We start from the raw sequence: 19970 nt of genomic DNA, 5'->3' as shown, positions 1-19970 counted from the left end.
CTATAAAAAGCAGAATTATTACATTAAATTACAGAATAATTACGTTAAGAACTACCTTAATAGGATTATGGGGGTTCAAAGGTTAGGAAATGCCAAAATTAGGATTGTCCCTGCAGTTTTAATTCACTTCTTACAAATCTGCTTTGTGATGCAGACCAGAGGCACTGTCTGGTGGAAAATGTTCCTCTTTTGTGGGGTCCTCCTGTAAAGAGGATAGGGACACCTTGGTGGTGCACCAGGTTTGGGCTAGGGGGAGAGGCTCTGCCATTGGGACTCCACCCTATGGGCTGCAGAAAGCAAAGAAGGCACAATAAAGGGGTCAGGAGATCCCAGCAAATTGCATCTTCAAAGCGTGGGGCTGGGGGGCAGTGGGATTCCTTTACCAGTGAGCAAAACCAGCCACTTCCTTCCCTACCTCCTCTTGGAAATGAGCAATCTGGACAGATTTCACCAACACTTTTCAAAATATTTGGTAAGCGGCAGATGCCCGCCATGAAAAACTGTTTCCTTGCGATTAAAGTTTGCCAAAACTTCAAGCAACTGAAAGCAGACTCAAGCAGTGGGCATTACTGATCAATCCTCCTCACTGATGCTATGTGTAGGGTAAAAGGTAACAGCCGTAAGTTGCACCAGGGGAGATTCGGGTTGATATTAGGAATAGTTTATTCTCCAACGGAGCAGTGATGCATTGGCACAGGTTGCGCAGGGAGGTGGTGGGATCACCATCCCTGGGAATGTTCAGGAGATGTGGCATTGAGGGATGTGGTTAATAGGCATGGTGGGGGTGGGACTACATGATCTCTGTGGTCTTTTCCAACTTTCATCATTCTGTGATTCTATCATAAGGCACAGTGCCAAGTCTGCCTATGATACGAAAAAAACCTGCCTATATTGCCCCAACTGTCCTTTCGCCAACCGAGAACTTCTCACAGCACCTGCAAACAACAGATACCCACCAAATAACCTCCAGGAGGGGCAGGGAGCCCTGCAGTACCCAAACCAAACAGTGCCATAGCCAAAGTCCTCCCCCGCCTCCCCACGTGCCCCCATATCACCTGGCCAGGTCACTGGTCAGGTGAGCACCAGCTGCTGCAGTACCTTTGGGAGGTGGGATGCGATGTCCCCAGCTGGTTCATCTGCCCCTGTCGCTGCAGGCTGCCTGTTCCTCCCCTTCTGGCTTTTGCATCCTCTCTTGCGAGGGCTAATGATGGTTATGTAAACACGCAGGGAACAACACCTGCCATCCCCAGGGGCTCTTAGCGCATGCATGCCTCTGATGCGCATTCCTGCTGCCCAAATACCGACACAATCGCTGCGTGCACCATTCCCACTTGGCCTTTGCCAACACCTCCTGTGCATAGTATTCCTCCCAGAGGTTCCCATAGGGGTCCCAGCCTGGGTCTGTGGTCTGGCTGTCCTCCTGTCCCACTTGGGATCTCTGGGGATGCGAGGACACATGCAGACAATGGGATGGGGTGCTCAGGAGGAGCAGAGTCCCAGCTGCCTGACTGAGTGATGGAGTGCCCACAGAAGAGAAGCCATTCTCTGGCCCCCAAAATGAGTGCTCACCAGCCCCAGCTTCGGTGATTAGCGGGAGAGTAGAGGTCAGGGTCCTTGGGGCATCTAGTCCCTCTGATCTCCTGGTTCTCATTGTTATGGGTTGCTGACATCTTCCCATAAACAGCCTCTTATCCCATCTCCTTCTTGTTCTCCCACAGCTTCTGAGGGGGACTGGAGACCTCTCCCATGGCTCCTGCACCCTTGCCACTGTCCCCAGGAAGGAATGAGCACAGCAACCTGGCATGGGATGCATTAAAGAACCAAATGCTTCTTACAGAAGGAACCTGTGTGGCTGACCCTAGAGCTTCACCTCGCACCTGAGCTTGGGAAGGGTGTTCTGGCACATGGAGGGGTCCCCTTAACTCCTGTGTGACCTGCAGCACCCCAAGCCTCAGGCTGCATCTGCCTCCCTCCAAGGGTTAACCGTCCTCTACAAAGCTTCTCTGAGCTAATTAGAAAGAGCCCAGGCAAGTGTGGTGGCAGACACCACTGCACTTATCTCCACACTTCCGGGGCTCTGCCCTTATCATTTAATTAAAGCTGCAGCCATGCTTCCCTTCCTGGCAGCAACTCATCAGGGAGGGCAGTGGAGCTTGAGGCAGTCTCTGCAGGGAGCGGGATGAGGGCAGGGAATATACCCTGGGAAGGCCAACACTGGGGAGAAGAGTCCCTTGGATCCAAACCCTCCCATCAGCCAGGAGTGTCCCATGTCCCACAGCACCCCAGAAACAATCTGGGGACACCTGAAGTGCTGGGAAAGGGGATTGCATCAGGAGGATGTACCCAGAGCTCCTGTGCCAGGGTTGCTAGGAGGACCGAGTTTGCACAAGGGCTGTGCTGGAGCACGATGCTGCTCAGAGGGCACAAAATGATGCGTGGGTGCAGCTCCATGGGGCCATGCACTGACAGCCACGCAGTAAAAAGTTTGGCCCTTTGGGGACAAACAACCCCCAGCCGATGCTGGCAGCTGCTGTGCCAAATTCCACACCTCTCTTCCAAAGCGTCTTTAAGCTAATGTGCCTTGAAAGGGAATTCTTATAAGCAGTTTGTTAGCAGGGCCGAGACAGCATGCCTTGTTCTCACAAAACAGCTGGAACACCTTCACTAAAACTTAAGGAAAAAAAAAAGAAAAGAAAAAGGAATGAACCTGAGGGAAACCCAGCATGGAAAATTTAAGTGTTAGTGTTAGAAATCTGCTGAAGTGATAAGCAATAGAAAATAAGCCTGAATAATGCTAAATGTCAAGCAGCCTGAGGCTGCGCAGCCTCTCTAATGATCCCCACTGCGGGATGCGGAGGCTGCAATGGGAGAAGGTGGGGGACGGGAGCAGCAGTGCCAGCCTTGCGCCAGCACCGTGCGCCCACCTCCCAGCTCCTCCATCCTCCTGGCATCCCAATAATGATTCACATGAGAAAAACAAATAAACAGTGTGAACTGGCTGTAGGTTTTGGACCTCACCTGGAAGTTTGCATGTGAGCGGCACGGGGAGCATCTTGGGGGGGCATGGGGACTTGGGGACACGTGGCTTTATGAGCACTGCTCCCGCTCCTGGGTGGCTGCCGTTCATTGTGCAGCGTTATTGCGGCTCTTGTGTCAAGGAGAAAAGAACTGGCATTCACGAGTCTGCCTTTGAACAAAACCTTTGTTAAGCTCCATCAACAATTTAATAATCTTTCGCTAGCAGGACAATGAATCAAGGGAAATTGTTCTTGCGGGGGTGGAAGGGGGGGGGAGGGGGAGCTGCACGCGAAGTGATGCTCAAGGCTTCAGGAGTCACCTAGATGTTGAGTGACAGACGGAAGCACAACTTGGTGTGAGGGGCTCACATCAGCCAGGGGGCTGCAGGCAGACAACCCACTGCCCAGTGGGAGACATGGGGCTGGGGAGGAGGAGGAGCAGCCCTGGGTAAGGCTGAGCCCAAGGAACTGAGATTAGAGTTGGTGATACAGGTCAGTGTGCACAAGCCTTGTTGCCTTTGCGTGGATCCTGTCACCACCAGCTTCAGAGCATCCAATGTGAAACCCAATGCAGTTATGGGATATTGCCCTGAAATAGCTAGTGGCTGGGGGCTCTCTGAAGTGCCTGCTACAGAGAAAAGGAGTCAAGATTTGGGAAGGGGAAAGGAGCAGGTCGAGCATGCTCAATTGCATACAGATCACAGAATTGTAGGGGTTGGAATGGACCTCTGGGGATCATCAAGTCCAAGACCTTCATGAAAAACACAGGATGAAGGACCTGACTCTAGAGGAGGACGTCAGCCTGCTGAAGGACAAGGGCAACCCATGCAGGGGAGACCATGCCTCTGAGTTGTGCTGAGGAGCCGCTCACCAAAATCATACATTGCTCGCTCCTCCAACACCCAGACGCTCGCAGGGTGGAAATCCGCAGTGGAAGCCGAATGGGAGGGGATCTGTGACTGGCACACGGCAGGAGCAGCGCACGCACCGTGCACGTGCCAAGGAATGAGGCCAGGTGGGTGGGTAACGTTTGTGGATCACACTGCTTGCCGTCCTGCTAGCGGAGGGACTGAGGGATGCGGCTCAGAGATGTGCATGGGGAGGTGCCTTCTGCTCACGGAAAAATGGGAGGTGTCAGTGCCACTGCAGCTCGCAAACGTGAGCATGCACAGGAGGACATCGCCACATCTCTGAGAAAAGGGAGGGGTAGGAGTGGGGAATAGAGCAGGCTGGGCTCTGTGCGGGAAGACATGGGCAAAAAGAATATCCACCAGATGCTGATGAGCACTGCTGAGCCCTGTGTTTGCTACTGGGATGACACTCTTGTAGTATAGTGGGAACGGGAAGGGTAATGTCACTGGAGGGGGAGCACCGATCCCCGCTACCACTGGGTGCTGCAGATCCCAAGTGCTGCCAGGTCTGCACCCTGGAGGGAGTCCTGGAGATGCTGAGCAGATATACTTTGTGTTTTAATGAACACAGGGCCCATACCTGGCAGGGCAGCGGGGACACAGCCTCATTTTGTATTTGAGGCACAGTGGCCGAAGGGATTTGCCGGTTCCATCACCCTCAGAGCACAGCGTGAGCAAACAGTTGGACTATCAGGAGGAGATTTTGATTTCACAGTCCAACAGAGATGCATGAAAACTTCCAGAATCGGTGCAAGGGAGAGATTTGTACAGGTTGTTTTTCAAAAGGAGATAATAGTAGCAGTTCTGCTCCTTATAGCTCAGTAGAAAATGAATGTATAGCATTGGGAGAAACAGCAGCAAACCTGCTTGAAAGAGAAGCTCCAAACCAGCCAGGTAGAGACCTCAGAAGCATCTGTGATTCGAGATGTCTACGATCAGCAACTGACCCTTTGAAGGAAGCTATTAATCATCATTAAGGAGGCTGACGTCCCAGGGAACCAAGGGGCAAAGCAGCCCAAGTGTTGAGCATCACTGAATGGGTCAGCAAAGGGAAAATAGGGCTGGGGGGAGGATAAATACATGTGGGCACTGGGGAGTGCCAGAGGAGAGCAGCCCAAGCATGGCAAGGCTGAGGGAGGCAATGGGGAACAATACTGGCAAAGCACTGTCTCCAGGAATGCAAGATGTTTGCTTTCTCTCCCTGGTGCGTCTCTGTGGGTGCCCCTCCTGTGTGGCTAATGAGCAGCCAGACACAGAATCCGCAATTTCTTTGGCTTTTATTCATTTTCCTTCTAGATAATAATAAGCCTTGCTTTTGTCAAGATCCCTGTTGTCTGGGTAATTTCATCTGGAGATCCTCAAGGAACAGAGACCTCCCTACCTCTCAAAGTGTAATATCTTGGTTTTAGCTGGCATATTTTCAAGCAATAACTTATACAGCAGAAGAAAAGATTACTTATATTTAATTGGCATTATACTAATTACTAGCAAAATACATCAGGCAAATATCACATCTACTCACTCTCTGTCATTTTACATTCCTTACTCCATCTTCTCTCTCCCCAGCAGCCATAAAACACCACAACATGCTGTTCTGACACATCCCTGAGCAAAGACCAGATCCTAATTTTCTTGCTCTCGCTGCCTCCTGGCTTGTTCGTTTCCGAGCAAGGTTGTTGTAAAGCAGACACAGCCATATAACTGATTGAGAACTGCTGCTTTTATGAACTCGTGTCTGTGCAGCCCTAGCACCCTGCCTCACCCAATGGGTTGATGGCCATCCACGTAAGAACATTTCACCATTTACAACCTGAACGAGTAAATGACCACCGACAGCCTGAACCAGAGGCACACGTCCTCTCACACACACGGACCAGCCAAGCTGCTTCATTCCTGACACACTGCGTTTTTGCTTGTTCCCCTAAATGGCTTTAAGTGCAGTCAGTTCAGCCAGGTCTCACCCTCCAGTAATGGCCCTGGGTATAAATCCCAGCTGCTCCAAGAACTGTCACCAACACAATCCTCGTCACCAAGGTTGTTTCTGCAGATGGTCTGCCTTTACCCAGTGCTGAACATCTCTGCTAGACAGAGCCTGGGCACAGCATGGGGTGAGCATCATGGAGGAAACTTTCCCAATGAGCAGGATGGGTGAGATCACCCCAAGCAAGAGAGTTCAGCCCAAAGGACGTGAGCTGTGCCATGGCCTGTTGGCTCCAAGGCTCAAGAACAAACTCTGGCACTTTGTATTCAGCAGCAGGGCAGTGGGTAGGACTTGGTGTCCACCAGAGCCTGGGCATCAGCAACAGGACCCAAGGGAATGGCAAGGAGCTGCATCAGGAGTGGGTCAGGCTGGGTGTTAGAAAGGAATTCTGCACCAGAGGGTAGTGGGCATGGAACAAACACCCAGGGCAGTGGGCACAGCCCTGAGCTGCCACAGCTCAGGGAACGATTGGACAACATTCTAAGACATACAGTTTGGGTTTTGGGTGGTGCAGTGCGGAACCAGGAGTTAGACTTAATGATCCCTATCAATCCCTTCCAACCAGGTGTATTCTAAGGTTCTAGGATTCTATGAACTGCAGCTCTCCCTTCCTATGTGGAACCCACCTGAAGGCCACTGCAGGTTACCTAGGAAGTCCCATAACCCAGTGCAAGTGGGTTGCATCTACCTGGATGCACCTGAATGCATCTATCAATGAACAGGGATCCCACCCACCATGAAGAACACCAAGGGACCCGATGTGCAGTTGACTGCAGAGCACTTGCTGTCCTGCTTGGACCATGGAGAGGGATGAGGAGGTGAAGAGGGAGCCCAGGTGTGACCACACAGCCCTGGGAGCAAGGAGCTGATTGCTCTGCTGCTCCTATAGGAAGCCCTGAGCAAATTGCAGGGCTGCATCAGCAGGCACTAAACGAGCCCTAGATCCTGCCAGGGAGCCTGGGCTCCCTGAGAGGAAGGCAAATGCGGGGGCTGATACGGTTAGATAACCTCTGAGTCAAAGCGGCCTATCCTTGGTAGCTCTCGCCAGATGCCATGACTAATGTTAGATTTATGGAGTGTCCTCTCTGCAAGTAAAGCAAAGAGCTAGCGTTACAACCACTTAATGGAGGTGACTTCAAATCAGGATGGATGAGAGCTTGTGGGAAGGAGACAGGAAGAGAGATTCATTGATAGTGCGAGTACAAAGGATAAAATCCTAGGGAAGAGCGAACAACTGAGACTGACATTTGACCTGTCTCAATAGCAAAGCTCGCATTGATTTCACTGGGGACAGGAATGAATCCCTTATCCTCTATCTCACGCCGACAAGAGGGATTTTCCATCTGAGGGATCTGCAGCTGACCAATCCTTCAAACTCAGGCACATGCTATTTTTGTGAGAAAAAAATGCAGTGTGAAGTCCTCGAGAAGCTCAAATGGGAGACTTCATAAGCTTCTCGGGCATTAAGTTTAAATCCCGTACTAATGCAGGTCCCCTTGCATGGGAGGAGGCACTGGCAGGTTTATAGAGACACTCAGGTGCTCTCGGAGGCAGATAAAGGGGAAATAACCGAGCTAGATCATAGAGGAGCTGGAAACGACGTGTCAAATTACTTCAAAAGGAGCTTTCTAAGGGAGCAGCTCTTTGAAAACAACAAATAGTCTGGGACCGCTGAGGGATCTAAGTTGTCTATTGCTTTTACTCTTGGTTGCTTATTCTGGCTTAGACATTCTGGATCTGAACGCCAACCTCTGGCTGCTCGTCGTCCTTCTGCAGGTCCTGCTCCTGGTGGAGTCAGGGTGGCAAAATTGCTCGGAGGGTTGTGGCAAAAAGAAACAATGACCCAGCAAAACTTCAGCCTGTCCCACTCCTCCATCCAGTCTGAATGCTGCCAGGCAGCTGTGCTGGCATGGCAGAGCATGTGACACAGGGACAGGGATGAGCAAAGCACGCTGGAGGAGGGCACTGCCTGTGCTGGCACTCTTGAGAACAGCACACAGGGCACTGGCACCAAAATGCTCCCAGCTCAACTGCTGCCTCCCATGGATGGCACTTGGGCTGCTGCAACCAGAGCACTGCCCAGCAGCAGGACAAAGCTTGGGGGCTCAAGCCTTGCTCTAATGCGTATTTTTAAGCCTGAAGTTGCTTTGCCCAACGCGTCATTCTGAGCAACGCTGCAGAAGGAAGAAGGGGCCCAACCCTCCCCTCTGGAAGCTGCTTCCAGTAACCAAGTCTAGTGACCTTGCGTTGAACCCACAAATAGCTTGGGGATGACGACCTATTCTTTGGCAAATAGACTTTGTACCAAACTAAAGAAAGGGTGCTCAGACATGGTGCAGATAAGAATAGCTGTTGATGACCATTATGCTTAGGCATCTGCAGCCATTGCCAGGCAATGGCACAAAAAAAAAACAAAAAAAAACCAATGTAATTACAGTGCAGGCTGGTGGCAGTAGCCTACACATCACAGCACTCTCAGCTCTGCTTGTAACCACAATGTGAAGGTAAAGATCTCTCTGATTTAATGCCACAGAGCTGGGACTCAGCCTCAACCTTGCTCAGATGCAATGGTGGAGGAAAGCATTCCTGCCCTGCCTGTGGCAGCTACGTGGCATCACCAGGTCTTCTCTCCGCCAGAAAGGTGATGGAGTGAGGACCTCAAATATTGCAAGCATCAGTATCTGCAGGTACCATATGTGGTATCTTAAAGATAAGGAAGGAAAACGAAGTCAAATTGAAGATGGAGGGGCCGTTTTAGGACATACAAGAGAAATCACATTTGAAGAGGAGGCAAACACCTTTCTGAACACACTCCTGAAGACTGGGGCAAAAAGCTTAGGAGCGAATAAAGACTATCAGCCTTCCTCCCTCAACCCCCAGATAACCACCAAGAAGACCCTCAGGGGGACTGCGCTCTAAGGGAGAGGGTCTTTTGTTAATCAGTTCTAAGAAAACATTAGTGAGTTCGAGAAAATATTTAGCATATGCATGAAATTCTGGGTAAAAACACGAGCACGTATGAGCACAACCAATAAACGTAATCTGCACATGAGCCAAGGTGCAGGTATTGGGCAGAGCAATCCCTTATGTGCGCTGCAATAAAGGAATACCTGCTTGACACAACTTGACGTGTTGGGTTAATCTACCATTGTTCTCAGCATCACTGGGAAACTGAAATCCTCCTTTGCTTGGGACAGCAAAATTTTTCTCCCCTTCAAAAGCTCATTTATAATTCTCAGATAAAAGCTCTCTCCTCCCTTCCTTTTGCAGAAGGAGCCCATGAGAAAAGTCACAGCAGAAACTGCCAAGTTTGGTGGTTCCAAAGCCACTCTTCTTTGTTTTTACCTTTTGGTTTTAAAATGTAAAGTTTTAAAATGCTTCCAAATAGAAGAAAGAATAGAGATTAACAAAACTGACAGCATTTTCTCCACCTGATACTTTCAGAGCAGGAGGAACATGAACATATGAGGAGGGAGGTGGTGTTCTGTTTTTTCCCATCATCTTGCCACAAACAGCAAGAGGGAAAGGAAGATGCCACATCCCAGCACGGGACTGAAAGGAAGAGGAAAAACCTAAGGAGACCTATTTCAAATGGAGGAGGTGTAAATACAGCCACGGGGACCTATCCATCCTAAGAGGGAAGGCATCTTCCTATAGAAATATGGAACTTTCTGCCTCTGGGCACTGACACAGAGAGATCATTCTACCCAAATCCTTCGTAAGCTGCAGTCACAGTTGAGGGATAGAAAGGGTGAATAAAGCCATCAGAATCCAAGAGGGAAATGCGGCTCCTTCAAATAAATAATGCCTCTAGAGAGGCCCGGAATCTGCCAAGGATCTTTGGAGAACTTCAGGACAATCTTACATGTACATCAACACATAATCCTGGGAGACAAAGAAGAGAATGTCAAATGAATTATTAAAGCTATTTTGGACAGCCTCTGAAGCAAGTGGCATACTCGTTAGAAGGTCTTGGGAGGATTAAAGGCATTCTCTCTAGCTGGTAGACATGTATTTGTTACTGAGTCTGAGGCAGAAAAACAGCTGTACCCTGTTCACCTCAGTACAATTAAGGAAGGTGACACGGCTGACGTGGCATGCCACAGCAACCCTGACCTCCATGACTTTTGTAAGAGACATTTTATCCAGACACACTGCAGGAACACAGGGAAAGGAGGAAATAAGGGTGAGAACAAGTTTGAAATTATGTCTCTGACAGAGATGGCATGTTGAAACCAAGATGGTGTAATCCATGGCCATTTGCAGTCTCTCAGATGCTGTTTCTCATGATAAGAATCTTTTCTCATGTTGCCCTTCAGTAGCTGTTAGGAAAATCAGAACCTGCCTTCTGGGAGGAACCGACATTATGCGAGGAAAGCAGAGAAGCTCAGGGTTTCTTATAAAGACATGCAGATGTCTGTGGACTTGAGGGCCACTGAGAAACACAGAAGTAATTTGTAGAAGTAGATGAGATCTGGAAGATGGTGAGGCACTGGAACAAGCTGTCCAGAGATGCAGTGGATGTCCCTTCCTTGGAGACACTCAAGGTCAGGCTGGATGGGGCTCATTGCAGAGAGCTGGACTGGATGACCTTTAAAGGTCTCTTCCAACTCAAACAATTCTGTGATTCTATGATCATAGAGAGATCATCGTTATGCCTACCCTAAACGAGAACAGGGTCTGGAAACCACTTAGTAATGATGAAACATCTACAGTAAATAATTCCAGCCCTGATGAGTTATAAAAGAGAAGGCTACAGTTTAATAAAACAAAATCCCACCACGTCACACCACCTTCTCTTGGTGCTGAGTCCAAGCACTAGCCAGACCCAAGCCAATAGTCAACACAGGTGATCTCAGGCAGTCAGAGGGGATGCTGACATGTAGTGCCAGCCAGAGAACCATGTTTCCTTACTGTCCACTCATATCCTCATCTTCCTCCAACAAGGTGAGATTTCTCTTTAAGAGATCCATACTGGCATCCTGGCCAGGCTTACTGGTGCTCGACCAGGAGCAACACAGCACCAGCCAGAATACCACAGCAAGGAGGGGAGTCTGGGCAAAGCATTCCTCTGCAACAAAGCAAAAATGCTGCAGGGTATGTTTGAGAAAAAAAAAAAAAAAATCTGCAGACTGAACATGTGCCTGAAACTCTTTCCGCAAGACAAAAGGGACATTTAAAGATAATGCAAAAAAGAAGAATAGGTTTTTAGATCTAGAGACTTCATTCTGGCAGATCTGTGTTGGAGGAGACAAAATAATTTTTTCGTCCCAGCTGCTGGCGGGGAGGAACAGAACAATAATAGTGAGAAGCTTAAAGAGAAGCTTATGACCAAGCTGAAACTAAGTAGGAGATGGGAGATAGCAGCTGCCGAGTGCTGCAAAGTCATTTTATCACCAGGAGCATAGTGATGGGAGGGCTCTCCTGGGCTGCCCACCTCCACCCAGGGCAGATGTTGTGCCCAGTCCAGTAGTAGCCACAGGCAGCTTGGTTTGCAAGCAAAGGGCACACGTGACTGGTGCAAGACTATAGCATAAGTTCTAGCAGCCATATCATATCTGTGCTTGCTGGAGATGCAGATGCTGCTGGCGAGCTGTGGGCTATCATCTGGACACATCCACGCTGATAGAAGGTTGTTGGCAAATGGGAGGTCATGCAGAGACAAAAATGATAGGAAAGGAAGGAGGACATGAGCTACATTCAGAAGTGCAGCAAAGGGAAGCAGGAGGATAAGTCTCCCAGGCAGCCCTTGGAAGGGTTGCCAAAACGCAGCGCTCACAGCCAAGCCTGGCCAGATGTTGCTGCTGCCCAGGAGCGGGGCTGCAGGTCTGTGGTGGCACTGGGAGCAGATGGCAGCAGCTGGGAGGAGCCCAAGGAAGGGTGGGAGGGAAGGTGGCTGCCAAAACGCCTTGACTCAGCTCAGTTCATGGGAAAAGACTTCACTTGGCTTTTGAGTCTATCAAAGAGGACTTTAAGCATTGACTTGCTTGCGTGTGATCTGCAAGCACGTATGAAGTGGAGCATCTTCTGACATTATCAAGTTCAATGGGAAGAATGGAAGCTAGGGGTGCTCAAGTGGAATTCAAATGCAGGTTTGCAAAATTGGGTCAGAGAGGACCTATATCTGGGCTGGTCCACTGGGGATGGAGCACACTGGTCTTCACCAGCTACCACAGCTGGCTCTGCTCCCAAAGAGCTGCTGCTCAGCCCCAGCCAGAAACATGATGCACAGGGTAGAATTTTATGACCCATGTCACAAAGAGGGTCAGATGAGCTGCTCCTCCTGGCTTCACAACACATCAATTCGCCAATCTTCCTCAAAATAATGGGAAATTGGGACTGAGAGGGCTTTCTCTATTAAGTCCAGCAGCCAAACCCATGAAACGCTACCTCAGCTCACTCCCTAAAGAGCCATGCTGATGTGTACAAAGGAGCCAGGAGACCTTGAGAAAAAAGGCTGGTTTTGTTGGAAAAGCCCATAGCTATGAACCAAGTGAGAGGTTTTTGCATCCATCCCTGTCACAGCCTCTCAATGATGCACTGCTCTCGCCTCATGCGTCAGCAGCTGCCCAGAGGCATCCGGCGCTTTGCCCTTTGCCCACAGCTGGGCTGCCGCTCCGTGGCACCAGGATCCTGCAGCAGCACTCGCCCTCCAAGCATTGGATGCCTGAACGCTGCCTGTTCATCCACCCAAAGCCAGCAAGCAGCTCAGAAAACTCAGATTATCCTTTCCTATTTCATTCCCCACCCATGGTGGGTCTGCCTTCCTGGAAGGGGAGCTGTAAGATGGGCTCATTAACATCTGTGAAGTACAGATACTGCTGCACTAAGTGCATTGCAAAAGCTCATGGGATGGTTGTTAATTACATATTCAGTGTGGGGTTGTAATGGCATGCATTAAGAGTGGCATGGGGTCCCCACTTTAAATAATGGGGATGAAACAAATTAAACACTTGCCCCTGTTCTGTGGGCTGAAGAATGCAGCTCAGGAATATTTTAACCACTATACTGTCATCTTGAGTACCTCCATACCACAGAGGAGCAGAATGAAACAGCCTTCACATAGCAACTCCTAATTTCCTAAAAGCCTTTATGTAACATTCTCCAAATTGCATAGCTTGGTACAGCGATCCCACTAAGTTTTCACCAGAGGAGAAAGACATACCAGCACTTGCATTACCCAACCTGCATACACTGCAATGTGGAAGACCCTTCGCAGAGCACGACCACTCCCAGGCTCCTCAACAGAGCCTCTCATAATTGGATGATGGGAACAGATGTCTTCAGTGAAGGCAACCGGTGGACAAGTGGGAGATTAGGCTCAGAAACCTCACAGGAGCGGATAGCGGCATGGCAAAACGCTGGGGAGGAAGCAGTGGGCAGCAAGGTAAAATACCAGGGATGACAAATGCCTGGGATGACTGTGGAGCTGGTGCGTCAGTGCCAAGATATTGGAGGAGTCTTCATCAGTAAGATCGTAATTCCTCCTGAAAAGGACCTGGCTCAGCCCCTGCAATAGAGCATTTTACTGCAGTCTGCACAGTAAAAGGTGTCCAAAAAAGGAGGACACTGATATGTGTGTTAATCAAGTGAAGAACCATCTACAAAGAAAAGGCATGGATCTGTCTTCCAGTTGAGGAGCTATAAATAGCCTTGCATACTTGCTTATCAGATTGGTTCGGCTGCAGGGATAATCTCCTGGAGAAAGCAATGGAAGCCCTGTTATGTTGGATATTTATAACTAGATGAAAGCCTAGAAAAAGCACAGTCGTGTCAATCTTGCGCTCGTGCCGCAAGATAGGGTGTGTGGGATCCAATTAGTCTCTTCAGTTTAATATAAGGTCAAGAATGGCTCCGTCTTCCAGCTCCACAAGAACAAAGCAGGGTCTCTTGGAGCACTCTGAGTGGCAACAGAAGCATGGTGAGATATTCCCATAAGGTCATAGTGGTCGCATAGCTCTCTAGTAGGACGACATGACCCTCCCCTACACAAACAAGGCATGTCTCATGCCACTGAGAGGTCCGGAATGCAGTGGGAAATATGGCCCCAGTGGACCAACCCAAGGCAACCGGAAAGTTGTGATCCCCAAACCACGTGTCCTGGCACCTGAGTCCCCTTACTGCCTGCTTAAGGCATCACAGCCCTCACCCCAGCCCCACAAGTTCACTGAACTGCCATTGCCAGATAATCTGCAGAGCACCAGGGTGATGGAGTTAATGCCAGTGGATCCCCCAGAGCCGTGCCCCGCCGCGGCCTCGGCTCTCACTGGATTTTATGTAGGTCGAGGTGGGTGCTGGAGGCAGCAGGACACCCAGCAGCTGCCACGGGAGGAGAACCAGGCTGGGGGCAGTGAACAGAACGGGAGCTCCAGCACGCCATTATCCTGTGTGCACCCAAAGAACTGCGAGGTTCTGTGGGTGCGAGATGACTTCTGCTCTACCCTGTGAGCACTTACAGCTCCTATGCAGTGGGAATGCTGAATTTATGGAGTGGGTTAAGGCCGGGGACTCCAAAGGTGCCTGGGTGCTTTGCCCCCACAGCTGCCCCTACTCTGAGCATTGTTCCCTGGCCTTAGAACCATAGAGCCATAGAATTTCTCCATTTGGAAGGGACCCAAGGGGGTCACTGAATCCAACCCCAGGCTCCAAAACCACCCAAAATCCAAAGCTTATGTCTGAGATCATTATCCAAATGCTCCTTGAGCTCCAGCAGCTCAGAGCCTTGCCCACTGCCCTGAGCAGCCTGTTCCATGCCCACCGCTCTTTGGGGCAGAGCCTTTTCCTAACACTCAGCCAAACCTTCCCCTGATGCAGCTCCATGCCGTTCCCTCGGGTCCCATCCCTGTCACCAGAGAGCACAGATCTGTGCCTTGTTTGGGTCTGCTCATCCCGTAAGATCCTGGCAGGAAGACGATGAACACGCCAAGGACTGCAGAATGCCCTCCATCTCCTACTGCAGAACTTCCAGGTTCTCCTCTCTCACCTTGCTCCTCCTTCACTTTCTCTGAGTCATCTGTCACATTCGTGAGCTCAAGATCCCCTCTCTTAGCTCCAACACCACCTCTCTGCTGTACCCAGCAGCACAGCCACATACAGCTCCCTTCACACAAGACCTTTGTGCATTCTGCATGCACCTGGCTGGTACTTGAGGGCTCTTGACAAGTCCTCTGCAGTCATCCTGCACCAGAAACCTCTCCATACTGCTTTTCCCAATTGTCTTGGGAAGAAAGCTGACTGCACAACATCCTCAGGCAACAGGGTGTCTCATATTGCCAGAGCATCCAATGGATTTGGGAGCCCATCCAGACAAAGAAGAAACTTGCCTCGCTTTGTTGGGCACAACATTATCCCAGGAACTAACCTGGGAAGAAGGGGAAGATATACTGCTAGACCTTCAGGCCCCCAAGTTGCCCTGGGCCCCCTCTGTGCTGTAAGAGGGAAACCCAGTATGCTTCCAGCTCCAAGATTTTCCGAACACTTTCAACTCTGTCCCAAAGTCAAGGATGCTCCCAGAAACAGGAGATTTCAGAAGAACCCTTAGCACTACCTTTCTCTACTCCAAGAGATTCCTTTCAGCTTGCCAGCCCCCCAGCAAGCTCCCTCTAAGTACAAGAGCACAGAAGACAGCGGGTAGAGGAAAATTGGTGTCATGTGCACAGCCAGAGCCAAGGCTGAGGAAGCAACTGAAGCCGGCCAGAGAAGCTAGCTTGGGGCAGGGACTGCTTTGGGGCAGTCAGCAGGCAGCACGGAGGCAGCATAGGGACAACAACTAGGGGTGAAGTTGCGCCAGGGCAGGGGAAAGCCAGCTTTGCTGTGGTGGGATGGCAGATGCCTCTGGTAGGGCTTCGTGGGATGGACCCAAGTGAGAGGTGACCTGAAGGGCCCTGCTGGAGTCCTCAGGGTTACCATCACCCTGCTCCTGGGTCCTCCGCCCCATGCATTCCCTGTGCCACTAAGCCTCTTCTCTGCTCCCCTGGGAAGCTTCAGATCTGCAAGAGCACAGCATGGAGCTGAGCACAACCCAATACCCCTGCCCTCTGCCTTGGGGTAGGCACCACAGGACCTTCTGTCCACAGTCTCACCGTGGGCAGCCCCTCTGTGTGCTTATATCTATGCTGCACCCTCAGAACAGCCTTTTGGGCCCCCTAACATGCTGTTAGAACTGCCTCTAGTCCTTCTACCTTCTGGTATCCCCTCACCTCTCCCCACCCCACCATGCCTTCGCTGCTCCTTCACTTTTAGCCTCCCAGCCCTACCAAGCTGCATGTGGGAGCCCATCTGACCAAGGCACAGAGTCTAAAGAGCCCTGGGTGCAGGGTCCCCGGGGTGGGCACAGACACGGGTGCCGCCAGCACCTACCATTCTCAGGGTGCTCCATCTCCCCAATGCTGCCATCGGGTGTGGTACGCTCATAGTGGTCCTCGGGCAGGGCCAGTGGCCCAATGCGGGGCCCCGATGATGATTTGCTGCTGGGAGTCTCCGACTCCTCCAGCCCGCTGTCATAGTAGCTGTGCTGGGAGGGATCCTGTAGGTCCTGGGCCTGGCTGGCTGCAGAGAACGTCACTCGGCGATGAGGTAACTGTGGGAGGAGAGAAGAGAAGAGGTTTGCATTCGCTGGGTGGTTGACATAAAGCAGAGGGCATCAGAATTGACCCTACAGCGAAGGCAGAGGGTCAGCAGGGAACACCGTTCAAGGGACCCTGCGGTCCCTATGCCCATCATTTCCGCTGGCCCCTGCCTCCTTTGCCACCGAGGAGGACACACAGTTTGTATATCACAGAATCACAGAATCATTAAGGTTGGAAAAGAACACTAAGATCATCCAGTCCAACCATCAACCCATCACCACCATACCACTAAACTATGCCCCTCAGTGCCACAGCTCTCAGCCTACAGGCTCTGAATGGCCCCCCATAAGCACCGTGCCCTGAATTACGGGCTGGCCTCCACCCCAGCCTTCATGCGGTCTCCTTGCCCTCCACTTCGCACGCACCCTTGGTGCTTTTGGAGACTCATTTCCATCGAAAGCCTTTCTAATGGGATCAAGGCTCAGCACAAAGCCTCGGGTGACATCATCCCCACCTTACAGACTCCAGCTCGTAGTCTCTCATTGTAAGAGATGCTCCATCATGGGTCATGATTGCTCCTTCTGTGTGCTCGTTAAACACTGCCAAGTCCTACTTCACGCTTGCTCTCCCTCATGTTATGGAGGAGCTGCTGCAAAGAGCCATTAAACTGCATCATCAGCTTCCTCCAAATCCTTCCAGAAAATCCCTCTTTGTCATGATTAGTGAGGAGTGGAAAGAGTAAGGCAAGTTCACAGGGCAAAACCAGGACGATGAGAGCACAAACACCAAGAGAGAATGACACACAAAATCAACATCGCAAGGAGCTGCTCAATGGGACTGGGAAATGATGGGAAGGCAAAGAGCCAACACACTGAAAGGCAGCACCATTCGGGCTAAATTCCACTTTCACTGCAGTATTTACCAAGATGGAGTGGCAATCAGGCATCCCACACAGCCAGCACCAAGGAGGACAGGGAAGGAATCAAGCCTAACCAGGGGAAGGAACACACAGGGAGCATTTAAATGAGCTTGCTGCTTTTAGGTTGGTTGGACCTGATTAAATTCACCCCAGGTGCTTAGAGACCTGATTTAAGGAACTTCAGAGCTGTTAGGGCTTCTTTTTTTTTTTCCTTGCTTTTTTTTTTCTTAAGAATTTTTACAGGTTGAGGGAAGCTCCAGAAAAGTGGAAGAGAGCTAAAATAGCGCCTGTCTTTAAAGATGAGAAAAAAGAAGATCTGGAGAATTATAAAACAGTTAGCTTAATTTCAGTTCCTGGAAAAATACCGAAACAGATAAAAGAACTCTTTGTAAGTACCTACAAGATAACAAGGAAATGAGTAACAGCCACGGTAGGTTTGTCACAAACAAACATGTCAAGGCATTGAACTTCTCCCTTTGAAAAGACATCAGGCCTCGTGGATGGAGGAGGAGCAGTAAATGTTACAGCTTGGCTTTCGGAACTTTTCTGACACTATTTTAGATGATATTCTCATAAGGAATGCAGGGAAATGTTGTAGGTGCAGAGTAGTACTTCTCTGCTTTGGTAATACAGTGCATCTCGCTGCGGGGTGGATGCAAAGCCTTTAGAAAGTCATATTCAGAACGTAATTACTGAAGACAAGTCTTACAGGCGGGACGATGCATCAAATGAAATTCTCCAGGTTTTGTCCCGCGTCCATTGCTAGCCTGTATTTTCATTAACGGCTCAGATGACAAATGTGGAATATATCTGTCACATTTGCACACTTGGGAAAAATAATCACCACGAAAGCAGCAGGCTGGCTGAGGGATTGGAGACTGCAGCAGATCATGGGTTGGCTATCTATCAGCTGTGTCAAAGTCTCACAAAAACGCATCTATATTGGGATGCATAAGCAGGATATTTGTCTTGAAGTCACACTGTGCTCGGTGCCAGTAGGGCTTCAGAAGGATTGTAGAAATGCCATGTCCAGTCTGGAACATCACATTCATAGAATCATAGAAGCACCAAGGTTGGAAAAGATCTACAAAATCATCCAGTCCAACCGTCAACCTATCACCAATAGCTCTTACTAAAAGCCGTGTGCCCCAGTGAGGTAGAGAGGAATAGGAAAATGTCCTGATAAGCAGGGAAAGACTGAGGATAGAGGTCTGGGGAGGAGAAGGTTGGAAAAAATCATTACAGTTGGAAAAAACCTCCAAGGTCAATAAGTCCAACCATCAACCCATCCCCGCTGTGCCCACCAGCCATGTCCCTCAGTGCCACGTCTACACATTTCCTGAACACCTCCAGGAACACTGACTCCACCACCTCCCTGGGCAGCCTGTGCCAATGCATTACCACTCTTTCTGAGAATAAATTGTTCCTAATATTCAACCTGAATCTCCCTGGGCACAACTTAAGTACATCACCTCTCCTCCTATTGCTGTCACCTGGGAGAAGAGGCAAATCTCCACCTTGCCACAACCTCCTTTCAGGGAGCTGCAGGGAGTGATAATATCTCCTCCTGGCCTCCTCTTCTCCAGACTGAACCATCCCTTCTGCAAATGCTTTCTTCAAAGAGAGAATAGTAGGCTGCTTCTTCTCGCCATTAGCAGGATGGAATTGCCTCCACTCGCAGGGAGGAAGATGGAGGTTTCCAGAGCAGAAGAAATACCTAGGTAGGTTTGGCAAAGTGCAAGAAATCCCTGAAGGGGGAATGTGCCATGCAGGAGCGGCAACTCCGAGAGTCACAGAGCTGAGCTCCAGCTAGGACCCAGCCTATGGCAGCTATCCTACCTCCCCAAACATCTGCTCCCCAACAGCATCTTTTCCTACAGAACACCTCCATCAGGTACCACACCCGCCTGGTAGAGGGGCAAATCCAGCACTCCCAGCCCTGCTCCCTCATGCACACAGCACTGTGGGCTCAGAGACCCTCAGCCCCGCACAGCCTCACCACGCTGAGATGAGATAATAGCAGCTTGTCTCTGGCTGAGGCTCCCCACCCGCACAGCCCTGTTCTGGACTCAGTACGGCAAGACACTGGCTCCGTTTGTCTGGCTCTGGCTTGCAGAAATTGGGTTTTGTCTGACCTCTCTTTGTGAGGTCAATGCGCCTTTCAGCAGCAGTGTTCCCTGTACAAGAAGCTGCTTGTGCAGTGCGACCGAGGCACCCCTCAACCTTCTCCTGCTGTTATACAAGCTGGCTTCCTCAAGCCCCAGCCACAAGCTGGGTTTTGAGCCAGCCACTCCATTTCATGGCCCACCTCTTTGCTCACCCCATTTTTTCCTTTCTATCCCTGTAAAGGTCGGATGCATCTCAATGCTCAGTTCCTGCTACCACCTCGCAGCTCCTTCACCCCGGGGTTGCACACACCCCGGGTCAGAGCAGTGTGAGTGCCCAGCTGAGCTCCTCCTGCACTGCAATGCTCTGCAGGACACACATAGGCATCCCCTACTTCTCACCACACAGCTTTGCATTAAGATGCGCTTTGTTTCCGCAGGCCCGCTTTACCAAGCAATCTGGATCGCT

The 19970-nt window shown here is 50.4% G+C and overlaps 1 protein-coding gene across 2 annotated transcripts in view; it reads right to left on the bottom strand.

Moving 5' to 3' along the window:
• Positions 1-19970, bottom strand: part of PCDH1 (protocadherin 1) — a 50949-nt gene that overhangs the window by 9930 nt on the left and 21049 nt on the right. For both annotated transcript variants that reach the window (XM_010718846.3, XM_010718850.2), the window contains exon 4: positions 16269-16488. In XM_010718846.3, coding sequence (XP_010717148.1) covers positions 16269-16488 — 220 coding nt within the window. The remainder of the gene's footprint in view (positions 1-16268; positions 16489-19970) is intronic.

The sequence above is a fragment of the Meleagris gallopavo genome, chromosome 15 (genome assembly GCF_000146605.3).
Source record: "Meleagris gallopavo isolate NT-WF06-2002-E0010 breed Aviagen turkey brand Nicholas breeding stock chromosome 15, Turkey_5.1, whole genome shotgun sequence".
In the NCBI taxonomy this organism is placed as follows: domain Eukaryota; kingdom Metazoa; phylum Chordata; class Aves; order Galliformes; family Phasianidae; genus Meleagris; species Meleagris gallopavo.
This window is presented reverse-complemented; position numbering and strand designations above follow the sequence as displayed.